At 39.9% G+C, this 12,812-nt stretch overlaps 1 protein-coding gene across 2 annotated transcripts in view; it reads right to left on the bottom strand.

Annotated features, from left to right (window-relative positions):
• The window catches only part of atf6 (activating transcription factor 6), a 327,399-nt gene that overhangs the window by 173,357 nt on the left and 141,230 nt on the right, over nucleotides 1–12,812 (bottom strand). For both annotated transcript variants that reach the window (XM_080195966.1, XM_080195967.1), the window contains exons 11-12: nucleotides 11,072–11,182; nucleotides 8,599–8,698 (exon numbers count right to left, since the gene is read on the bottom strand). In XM_080195966.1, coding sequence (XP_080052092.1) covers nucleotides 8,599–8,698; nucleotides 11,072–11,182 — 211 coding nt within the window. The remainder of the gene's footprint in view (nucleotides 1–8,598; nucleotides 8,699–11,071; nucleotides 11,183–12,812) is intronic.

Here is a 12,812-nt window from a genome sequence, read left to right as displayed (position 1 = left end):
TAGGCTGTCCGAGCTGATATCTTTCAGATGAGATATTAAATTGAAGCTCCATCTGTCTCCTCAGATGAACATAAAGACATCCTGTGAGCCTACTGCAGAGAAGAGCAAGGGTATTCTTCCGCATCATCCTGGGCAACATTTATCCTCAGCTAATACAACTAAAAATAGGTTGACGTTTATGAGATTTTGCCACATGCAAATTGGCCACTGGTTCTATAACGGCGGCAAAACGGCTTAGGGATATTCTATGGTTGTGAAAGGCACTCTATAAATGCAAGTTTTTTTTAATGGTTCATCACCAGTGAACAGGAGGTGCAGTTCCCATCAAGTAAATCACATTCTGATTGTGCATTATCTTTCTTTTCCAGGTGAATTATCCCATCATAACGCTGCCTCAGGAAAATCCCATATACCTGAATCCAGCCCAGATGAGCAGACATCTTGCTTGTCATGCTTTTTAGATAAGGTGACGAGAAGAAATGCAATAATATTTTGAGACATTAAAGGAAGTTCAATCGATGGTTAGCCTTAGAGTTAAAAAATGCCCTTTTCTAAACATAGACCTGAAGGTACAAGATTATGGCAATTAGATTTGTTATACTCTCAGATCTGTAACCCAGCCATCATTACAAAACAAACATATTTATCCTACACAACTCTACAGTGTAATGGTATATAAAGCATGTCGAAATGTCTTTGAAATTTGAGAAACAAATAATGTTAAACGAATTGGATGGACACTGAAAATCAGTTGACAATGTTCTCTTGGAGAAAATTGCTGACTCTGCCCAGTTTTTAAATAGTTTGGCCTCTCTGGATTACATGGCTAAGACAAGAATAAAAACCATATCAAGTTGCACTTTCATATTCTTCAATGCCTTTGATCTGATAAAACATCCCATGGCTCTTGACAACAATGAACAAAATTTGGCACAACATAAATAATGCAAGGAGATAATAGACAAGATGATTAATTACTTGGCCAAAGAACTAGATTTTAAGGAGCATTTTCACAGTAACTGAATTGCAGTGTTAATGTAAGCCTACTTGTGACACTAACAAACAAACTTTAAAGGAATAAAGAGAATTAGGGAGGGAATTCCAGAGCTAAGGGCTTGGGTAGCTGAAGGCACAGCCACCAATGATGGAGCAATTCAAATCAGTAAAGCTGAAGAAGTCAGGATTGGTGGAACAGATTGGGAATGATCACTAAGATAGAGAAGGTAGAGGCCATGAAGGAATTGAAAACATTTACAATTTTGAAAATTGAGGTATTGCTTAACTGGAAGTCAATGCAAGTCAAAGAGCAGAAAGGGGATGAGTAAGCAGTTCTTGGTAACAGTTAGGACACGGGCAGCAGAATTTTGAACAATCTCCAAATTTGCAGAAGGTAGAACTAGAGAGACTGGCCACGAGTACATTAGATAAGCCATGTCTGGAGATATCAAAGATAATCATTAGGTTTCAGCAGCAGATAAGCAGAGGCAAGAACAAAGTCAGATGATGTTATAGTGGTGGAGATAGCTGGGCTTAGTGATGGTGTGGAAATGCAGTCAGAATTAATTAGTAATTAATAAGTGATTAATCATCTAGTCTTATTAAAGGCACTATAAAAATGCAACTTGATGTGGTGTTTTTTCTTGTCTCAGCCACAGAGCTCAGCGTGAGGCCAAATCTGGCATCAGGCAAGAGGGATGGTATCAGTGATGAAGGAGTAGAATTCATGATGGTTAGAAAGAGAATGGGTGTTGCCTTCACAGTACTTAAATTTCAGCTCATCCAGCACTAGATGTCAGAAACAGTTTGACAGTTTAGAGACAGTGGACCATTCAAGAGATAGTGGTGGAAATTGACAGTTTACATTTGGAAACTGCCACTGCAGCAACTAATCAAGAAACAGGAGGCAGACAATAAAAGTAATGGTAATGGGAGCAGGAAGAAAAGCTATTGTACGTGATTCCCTTGCTTCATCTCAATAACTGGAAATGAAACTGGGCATGTGTAGTTCTAGCCAACTGGGGCACTGTGGTGAAGCTCTCAAGCAGAAACTCATGGCCAACCACGTCAGAGACTGATGAAGTCAAGGGCTAATGAAGGTAGTTTTGAAAAGAGAGGATAGTACCTGAAGAGAGAGAACTCTTGAGGAGGGGGGAAACAAAAACTAGAAAATGCTGAAAATACTCTGCAGGACAAGGCACCACCTCTGAAGAGAAACAGCTAATGCTTCAGGCTGATGAAAGGTCAAAATTCACCGTGGTTCTCCCAAACAAAGATGAAGTGCTGCCATCAGTGGGAAAACCAGTGTGTTTCATGCTGGTGCTGGCAGTACCTGACAGCTGGAATTCAGCCACCTTTACAATGTAAGTATATGCAGAACATAAAACATGCTGGCCAATCCGACTTGCTGCCTGATCACAGAGTGCAGAGCTTGGCCACCACATCTGCCCATGGAAATAGCAAGCCATCGCACCCCACCCCCCACCTGCACAGGGAGTACCAGAACCTCCCCCGTATCGTGTAGGCATGAAAGTATGAAGGTGATTTGAACCTCCCCCTCCCCATCACCTGCCAAAGTCAGACGTTTTTAAGACACAGGAGAGAAAAACTGAATGTAAACAAAGATTTTCAAAGCATTTGCACCTTCTAGGAAGACTCAGACTAGAAAAAAAATGCAGTGTTAATAGGGCTTAGTAAGCAGCTATGGTGAAAGCAGGAAAAGCATACTGGGAAGCCAGAGAATCTAGCCTCAAACCCAATCGATTCTCCAGCCATTCATGGCCTGCCGCCACTGCCAGCGAGAACCGAGAATTTGGCACTCAGCTAAATCTCCATTCACTGCAGCAGGACAGAAGATTCCTGACTGCAGATGGGGTCAGAAAATCCAGCCCAAGGTGTTAATTCCGTTTAAAGCTGTTCATGAGGCTCCCCCATCTGCTCTGAGAATGTGGACAGGAAATGAGGGGTGAAAGGAGAGAAATGAGAGGAGGCCAAAGCGACTGTCATACATGTGCATTTCACAATGAGTCACCACGAGTGACGGGGCACATACATACGCTGTTGCATCGGAAATATTGTTCAATGCATTATGCCCATGTAATTATGGTATTACAGATTTTAACTATCGTAAATTATGTTCAAAAAGCCATTTATAAAACGGAAGTATGGACAAGCATCTTGACACCTTCCTGTTTTGGTCAAACCTTGTCAGATTTTTACCATAAGATGAAGAGTTATTAAAATGCAAATACTCCTCCAAGGATGCCCATGGGATCTTCTAAAAGGTGCAAGAGTTCTTTGGCTTTGAAGGAAACAGGAAGAGCTTCAAATTTAACCTCCTTGGTTTATTAGAAACAATGACTTACTAAAAAAATTAATGGTTTTTTTGTGTTTTGAAACTGTTGAAAAGAGGTTGTGAGAAGCCATTTTGTGTGGTTGTGATAGATAAGAGCAGCACACAGCTCTCAGCTGAAGCAGTGATGAACCACATGAGAGAACTGGATTTCCTGCCATCAGGAGTTACTGAGTGTGGCATCTGGAAAAATCATTATTGGTCTGCTGAAAAGAAACGGCAGTCTTCAAATGTTAGTACTTGCTGTTTCCAGTAAGGAAAGGAGCACTTACAAAGGAAATTTCCAATTGCTTCAACCTTGCAACTCAACACAGCTATTAAATCCAACCTCAACTCTGAAAGAAAGTCATATTTGACTAAAACACATAACATTATTTTTCTCTCTCTACAGATGCGACCAGACCTGCTGAGCTTTTCCAGCCTTTTCTTTTCTTCAGATTTTCAGTATCCATAGTATTTGGCTTTTGTTTTACTCAACTTTCAACCCCTTCAACTCAGACAAAAGGAATTAAAGCTTAATATCTCTCAGAGACTGATGTGGAGTTTTATTTTTCGGTACGCTTTTCTTTATTTGTATTTTAATCTTTGTATCTGTATTTTAGTGAATAACTTTATCACTTCTACTTGTTACTTTCAGCAAAAATTTTGCAATAAACGAAACTTAATCATGTTTAACAATAACACTTGACTGCTGGGTTGCTTTTAAATTGAGAGGAAACTAAATATATACACACACACACACACACACACACACATACAAATGCACACAAGTTAATTGCTCACAGATCACTTCTACATGGTTATGACAATTGTCTCTCCAAGACACTTCTCCCTACCAGTACAAAGAAAGCACACGAGCTTCCTAATGTGTTTCTAATGCTTAATAAAAGTTGCAATTAATTTGTTGCTTAATAAAAGTTGCAGTTAATAAAAGGGCAGCACGGTAGCACAGTGGTTAGCACTGCTGCTTCACAGCTCCAGGGTCCTGGGTTCGATTCCCAGCTCAGGTCACTGTCTGTGTGGAGTTTGCATGTTTTCCTCGTGTCTGCGTGGGTTTCCTCTGGGTACTCCGGTTTCCTCCCACAGTCCAATGATGTGCTGGTTAGGCTGATTGGCCATGCTAAGAAATTGCCCCTTAGTGTCCACGGAAGCGTAAATTAGAGGGATTAGTGGGTATAATATGTAGGGATATGGGGGTAGGGCCTGGGTGGATTGTGTTCGGTGCAAACTCGATGGGCCGAAGGGCCTTTTTCTGCACTGTAGGGTTCTATGATTCGAAGCGACCAAATGCAATATTGCAAGTAATTTATCAGGCTGTGCTCACATCTTTAAGGCAAACTGTCTTCAACTAAAGGAGGCAATACTGGTTGGATAATTCAGCAGAACGTCTGCTAATAGGGTAGCTGCTTTTCAAACGCATTGTGGTTGCAAGTGCTAAAAGACAGATTTCCTTAATCTACCGAGGTACACCCACAACTGTGGCCAGGTGAAAGGAATTGCTGGATAGCAAAGAAATAGGATACAGAGCAATGGGCAAACAATATAGTAAACTCCAGCACTTGGAGTACAGAGCAATGAGCAATAAACACAAGAAATTCTAGCCTTGCAGTGTGCAAAGTAATGAGCAATCAACACAACTGCAGCAGCACTACACAACTAACGCCCATTGTACCAACACAAAAGGACTTTTATTTTCTCCCTTTCATGCTGAGTAATGATTTTTTTTGGTCCAACTATAATCTGGATTGTAGACTACTGCTGTACAAAAGAAATGTCAGGTTTGCTGCTGTTGGTGCGTTAGAATGATTTACCGGTGAGGGTGATTCAATAGGTATGACAGTGCAGCAGCTATAACATTCAGTGCTTAATTTCCAAGCTTGGCTCACAGGAGAAACAAACTATGGCTCTAACCACAAAACCATGCACTCATTAGAAAGGACTTTGATCCATGACATTGGCTGAAAACAGGTGTTCTCTATTTTCGTAACGTGTTATATTAAACAATCTCTGCTTGTGGACAAACCTTTTCCAAGTGTTCCAATTCTAGTAATATTATTTGCTTGCTGAGATGGAATGAAAAGAAACAGAACTGCAAAACAGGCACAGGATTGCAGAATGGGCTAAATTGTTCAGAGCCAAAATTAAATAGCATTTTTTAAAAATCAGAATTTCACCCCGCACAATTCAGCTCTTTATTGTTGCTAACGCCCTTCTACCATCTGCCCACGTACACTTACAGGATGACTGCAACACAACAGCATGAGTGCTGTCAAACATAACAGTTCTAATTAGGTCAAACCATCATTAACGGTAATGAGAACTGCGTTGCCATGGTTATCTGCTGTTGTCATGTTATCATATTGTCAGCTGCTGGAAATGTAGGCTGTAATGGACTTATAAAAAAGCAACTTCAGTCAATAATAGTAAATTAACATTTCAGAACCATCTCTTTAATGCAATTTAAAAGGCTTGATATGCTATTCATGGCTTATGAGCTACCTTGTATGAGAACTGACTTGTCACAGGAACAGAACGTGATAATAACTGGAGCAAGATGGACTGTGAGAAGAGAGAGTGGTGAAACTATAGAAGATTCAGCTCGAGTGACTGCCCTAGATAATAATTCCACATTTGACAGAACGTGGCATCTAGAAGCATGAGCGAAACTGGAGTTAATAGGAATCGGGGGAAAGATTTCCCACTCAATGGAGTCATACCTAGGCACAAAGGAAGATGGTTGTGGTTGTTCACGGTCAATCATGTCAGTCCCTTAACATCATTGTAGGATTGCCTCAGGGTAATGCCCAATGTGCAGCCACTGTCAGCTGCTTCAACAAAGACCTGCCCTCACCATGTCAGATATGGGATTGTTCACTGATGATTGCACAATATTCAGCATCATTCGTAACTCCTCAAACACTGAGGCAGTCCACGTCCTGGACAACACTTAGGGTTGGGTTTTCTTATACATTAGTGGGATGTCGGCATTGCTGGCTAGACCAGCATTCATTGCCCATCCCCAGCTAACCTTCAGAAGCGTTAATAAGTGAAAAATAACATTCAAGGCACATGAGTGCCAGGCAATGACCTTCTCCAACGAGAGAATTTAACCATCTCCGCTTGACATTAAATGGTACTGCCATCACTGAATCCCCCACTATCAAAACCTGGGGATAGCACTGACTGGAAATTGAACTGGACTAGCCATATAAATGATATGTTTACATGAGGAGATCAAAGGCTGGGGATTCTGCGGTGAGTAATTCACATCCTGACTCCCCAAAGCCTGTCCACCATCAACAAGACATAAGTCAGGACTGTGACTCCAACAACACAAAAAGCTTGACACCATCAAGAAGCAGATTGCTTCATTGGCACTCATCTCCAACATCCACTTCCTCAACCACCAAAGCGGAATATTTATTTTCTTCGTGGCCTCTGCACTGTAAATTTTTCTTTTCTCAATATCTCCCTTTACTATCTGAAAGTGAAGGATGTTGCAAACTCTCTATGAATTTTGAATGTGTGCAAATAAACTAATCCTTCACATTAATCCTATCTCAGGATTGATGTGGGGTTATTAATACAAATTGGATCATACCAAAATCATTGTGGTGTTGGACAAATGCGCCACCAATTACAAAGAGGGAAACACCTTTCGGGTGTTATGGGAGATAAGTGGAACAATGGAGTGCTATTTAAATTAATCCCCTACCTGTTTAAAACAATAACATAAAATACAGCATTGCTACTAGATTGCAAAATTTGTTCAGGACACCTATCTAAGTGGCCTGGTAACAAGTTTAAGCAACAGCTTGCATCACAGTTATCTGGATCTAATGCATGGATGGCGTGAGGAATGACTGACTTTAAAAAAAATGCACAGAATTAGAAATAACACATTTAAGGAAAACATCTGCCACTCAAATTAGTTAGAAGTCTCACAACGCCAAGTTAGAGTCCAACCAGTTTATTTGCTAGTAATCTCACAAGCTTTCGGAAACGGTGTCCCTTCATCAGGTGTGTGGAAGGTTCTCAACTCAAATTAGTTACCAGTGATAAATTTAATTAACAGTTCAAAAGACAATTAAAACCAACTAATTGGTCATCAATCCCAACACTATAATAATGCACTATACTAACGTATGTATTACCTATTCAATACTTAACAGTAGACTGATTAACTGCTCAGTATTTCTTCTCAAATGCCAGCATTTCATTTATTTATTCCCCAAATCAGCACTCATCAGTGTGACTCTAACAGCACATGGCAAGGTACTAATGCATACCATGACTGAGATGGCTTGGTTTATTGATTGCACCCAAAATAATTTTGCTGAGCATCTCATTTAATGAAAGTATCGCAATCATTGACTGGATACAAATGGTAAACCACTAAGGTTCTGAGTCAACTTAGTTATCAATTGGCATGAACACATGAAATATGCTGAATGCTGTACACACTATGACTAAACTAAGAGGCAGTTAGGAGTCTCAGAAAAGCAAAACATCTTCTCTTTTGAATTTTATTCAAATTACTCGTAGCCCCTTGGATCCAATTACAATAATTTAAAAGGATTAAAAACAGGAAATTTTCCAAAAGCTCCATTTAGTTCCCAATTGGAAAATTTTAGAAAATAACATGATACAGACAAGAATAATACCTCGATCGACTTTTTCCCCGAAAATTGGTATGACTATCAGCTGATCTATTATAAGATCCAACATTGTGACACAATATGGCTTTTCCAAGATGGGCTGAAGTTCCTGTGTAGGCACAAGATAGATGCAGCAGCTGGAGGAATTTACAATGAAGTTTTCTGATCACAATCCTGGACTTATTTAAAATTTAGCTCAATTAGAAGACCAAGAGGATCAGAGACAGATGTTACCTAAAATGCAGAAGCCAAATTAGCTCGAGTGAAAGAGGTTTGGAAAAAAAGGCCCAAAAGTGAAACAAAAAGGGCTTCAATATTCCACAGCCACACAAGATTCTTAACATTTCATAGAGGGGGGGAATGCGTGAAATATCTAGAATTGCTCACAATTCTTCTTAGTTCTCGCGAATTGCGATGCTTATTTGGTGGGCGTGGAACCTTCTTCCATGTCCACTGACCCCAACCACTCCCACCCTATCCTACAATTGACTTCAGCAGTAAATTTGACATTTACTTTACTCCTCGGGCATGTGCTCATTTCTCAAACTGTAACTATCCACAAACAGAAGTTTTTTAAAAATAAGTACCTACCGACACAGTTCTTATTTTATGAAGCATTTTGGATCCTTTTCTCATTTTGACTCTGACGACTTCATGTCGATGGATCCATCCATGGAGTTCATCTGCTAGCCTACACCATGATAACAGAGAAAACATTGCATGAATAATTAGCTACCACAGCACTAGGATGATTTTCACAAGTTTACACTGGACATTCAATTTGGGAGCTGCTGAAGCAACGTTAAAATGGACAATCTTTATTTCATTTATTCATTCATGGGGTATGGTCATCACTGGCTGACCAGCATTTAGTATCCATCTCTCGTCGCCCTTGGAGGGCAGTTGAGAGTCAATCATATTGCTGTGGTTCTGGAGTTACATGTAGGCCAGACCAGGAAAAGAGGCAGATTTCCTTCCCTGAAGGACATTTGTGAACCAGATGGGTTTTTCTGACAATCGACAATGGTTTCACAGTCATCAGTAGATTCTTAATTCCAGCTATTTTGTATTGAATCCAAATTCTACCATCTGCTGTGACAGGTCCCCAGAACATTAGCTGAGTTCCTCAATTAATAGTCTAGCCAAAACACCAGTAGGGCATCGCCTCCCTTTTCACTGGATCATTAACTGAATCCAACTGCGAATGCACTCAATTATGTAACATAATGCATTGGGATCTTTACAAAGGTTATTTTTTGAAATAGGTTATTTTGGATAAATTCCATGTATCCTTAGTAGTTAACGTCAGCAAAGCACTATTAATAAAACAACAGGATCAAAACATATTACCCTGTAGGTAAATAGGTTAGTTCCGTTAATGCATTGTTTACCATTAAAAACATCAGTTGAATTATTCAGCAGGCTGCTAAAATATGTATTAACTGTTAAATCCAATACCTAAATCTTGACTGACAAGGAGCAAGCTCCACAGGGATAATGCTCTCTTGGGACTGTGTTATGGCCAACAAGTAGCCTCTTATTTACCCCTCAAACTCCTAGAAGGACACAATGCATTCCTGGTTACATAAATTATTTTTGAGTTGAGTGAAAACAATACAGTAACGAAAACAAGTAGTCAAAAGGAGCTACGGGCCACATTATATTAGAATTCAACTGAAAGCCAGGAGAGCTCTGCAGTGAAATGAGTCACGGCTGCTGAAGGGAGGGAAGAAAAAGACAGAAATATACAAAGAAAAATAAGACACATGCCAATGTAACAGCATCTGTACAGACATGCAAAGCCAGCCAAATGGCCACCTTCTGTGCTTTAAGTTCCATCACTTTCGAAATATGAAGTTCTCAATGAAAACGTATTTTTATTCAAACACAGTACTTGCAAACTTTCATTGTGGGTGGCCGAAAAGCTGACTTCACTCATGCAATCCTGTTCACTTGAAACGTTTATTACAGCTTACTCAAACACCAGGAAGAAAGGGTGTTATTTTCTTGGTTCTTCTGCAGTAAGGAATGGACTTTCTTTACTTACCTTACACCTGGCATCAAGCAGTCCCAATAATGGTACAATAGCCAGCTGCAAAGCCTTTGTGACCCTGCTCCAAACTTAATATAATAATATTTCATCTCCAATCCAAACAACAGCTGGTTAATTTTCTATTACATACATCCAAGCAAATGTGGATTTTTAATAGCAAATGGATTGACAAGGAACTGCGGAGGCGGTCTGCAAAAATGTTCTTGAATTTATACATTTGAAAGGGGAATTTAATCTTCTTCCAGTCTGGGTTCAAATCCAGGTATGAGCAATGAAAACCAAGTCCTTAAGTCCACTTGTTACGATTTCCAGACCCTAATTCCATTCTAGCTTAGAATTAAATAGACAATTTAAAGTGTAACCATTTATGACATTGCTCACACCTTTCTGTGAGCCTCGGAGACCAACAATCTATCCACAGTCAACACAAGTATTCTTGCCCTTGTCTACAAGTGTGAATATCTTGCATCTTCTCACAAACTCTTTGGACTTGGACACCTTTTGTCCCAGTCACAACCAAGCCACCCAGGTTTGCTTTTGGGCAGAATACAGAGCAGTTCACAGAGCACCATTTTACTTTAAAGAGAGAGTTTCAAAACACAATAAACATTATATTTGTTACACACTGCAATTCGAAGTATTCCTCCCTGCCACCAACATAAAAGGACAATTTACACAAACCTACCTCTCTAACAGGTCTACAAAATTTACTTGTGGTGCAGTTAAATAGGAAGAACGTAGCCTTATTTTAAAAGATTCACTTTGGAGGAATGAACTATCCAGTGTGCTTGATGCCAGATCCCCCTATCTGCACCGCTCCCTCTTACACAAAGCACATAAAATGTTGCAAACTGGGCTGTTAAATTTAAATACTGATGATAAACATTTACTCATTAAGTACGCTCAACAGGTATGAGAATATATCAAGCAAGGCATCTTTTTTCCAACTAAATGAAAATAAAAGAAAAACAGAGAACTTTTGGTGGTTTCCTTACAATACTCCCTACTCACCTAAGTGATTCTGTCCTGTTAACTTGTGGTTGACATGCTCGTTGGACAAAGAGAAGAGGCTCCTTTTTCACCACCATCAGATCTTTTTTTTCCGAAATTGAAATCCCATTTCTGAAAGAAGCAGATTGTGAAATTTAGAAAGGCCTTGGCTCAAGGCAAAAAAGACTAATGTCTCCACATCTACATTCATAACAACTGGTTGAAAGGAACAACAGATGATAAACACACTTTTGGGTGAACATAGAGGTCATGACTGACACACCTCAACAGCAAAAGTTACTGATTGAAATGCTGCATTTTCTTATTCCTCCACCATTGAAGTCAAATCCAAGCTATGCCTAGAGTTTAAACATCTTGACATGTCAAGTTAAGACAATAACCATTGTCTCCAAAGGGACCTGTCCTCCCCATCATCCCTGCCCAGGTTGTTTCCCTTGCATACACAATACTTGGAACTAAAATCCAAAGTTCAACAAATTCTGCAGCAAAATTCAGATTTCTACCATGGCCAAGGCAAGACCAACATCTTCTGACTTAATTCTTGCAGTTGCAAGTGCCAATTTGCAAAGCTTCCTCTGAACGTAATATGAAGCTTGATACAATAAAGGTTATTTTGTTTATAAAACCAACAATACGGTGCTATTTAAATAAACCCTATGAAATCAATGCATTAAGCCAAAACGAGGCTACACACTTGGCAAGTTGCTTCATGTAGTTTAAAAGCAAGATTTGTGGAGTTGCAGGAGTTGAGAGTAATCTGTTTTAGCAGGTTATATCATCAAACACAGTAAGTGTTTGATGATATTACCTAAAAAGGCTATCATAACATTATTATTTATGCCTGGCTGCTTTCCAAAACCTATAAGTATCCAACCATCAAATTTTGATTGACAGTTCAAATTGGTTATTGAAGGATTTGCTGTGGGGCTATGAATATAAGCCCCTATGCTTCTGAAGGGGTTAAACACCTGAAGAGCTTCTTTTATGAATGATTTTGTTTTTATGACAACAAAGGTTGCAACAGATACTTGGATCTCTGCTTTATTTCAACATAACAATAAACCTCATATTTGTTACACACTGAAATTCAAAGTATTCCTCCCTGCCATCTGCCTCTATCCTGTCTAAAAAGTTCCCTTGCAGTGCAATTAAACCTGGTTTACCCTTGCCAGATACTGAGCGAGTTGTCATGGAGGATGCAAGGAAAAGGGTGCTGCGTGGGCAGTATAGATTCAAATTTGTTAGCATATACACTAATGGGTGGGTGGAGGTGTGTGGGGGGTGGGGGGGGGAGAAGAAGAGTGGCATGAGGATGGAGGGGGACATGGCTTGGCATCAAGATTGCACTGGGCTGGAAGGATCCACGCAGTGATGGGATCAAGGTTAGAAGGCCTAATACTTCACAAAGCACCTGGGTCTAAGGTGGATCTTGCAAACTCAGTACCTCCTATAATCACCTCTGATGTGCAGCTGGGGGCAATGGGGCCGATTCCATCTTGCACTTGTATGTCTGTGCCCTCGCACTGCCCTGCTTATTGACCAGAGTGAAAATGGGATAAGAGAAGGCATGTTTTCCACAAGATAGATCCACGAACCAGGAAATTTCCTGATTCACACTACCCCCCTTGGCATAGATTATCAGACGCCAAGTGTTAAAAATAAATTTCTAATGAAGTCGTACAATATCTCCATTAAGGTGTCCTCAAATTCAAGCAGATGCCAAAATATACATTTATCTCTT

The sequence above is a fragment of the Carcharhinus amblyrhynchos genome, chromosome 9 (assembly GCF_965287045.1).
Source record: "Carcharhinus amblyrhynchos chromosome 9, sCarAmb.v2.hapA, whole genome shotgun sequence".
NCBI lineage: Eukaryota > Metazoa > Chordata > Chondrichthyes > Carcharhiniformes > Carcharhinidae > Carcharhinus > Carcharhinus amblyrhynchos.
This window is presented reverse-complemented; position numbering and strand designations above follow the sequence as displayed.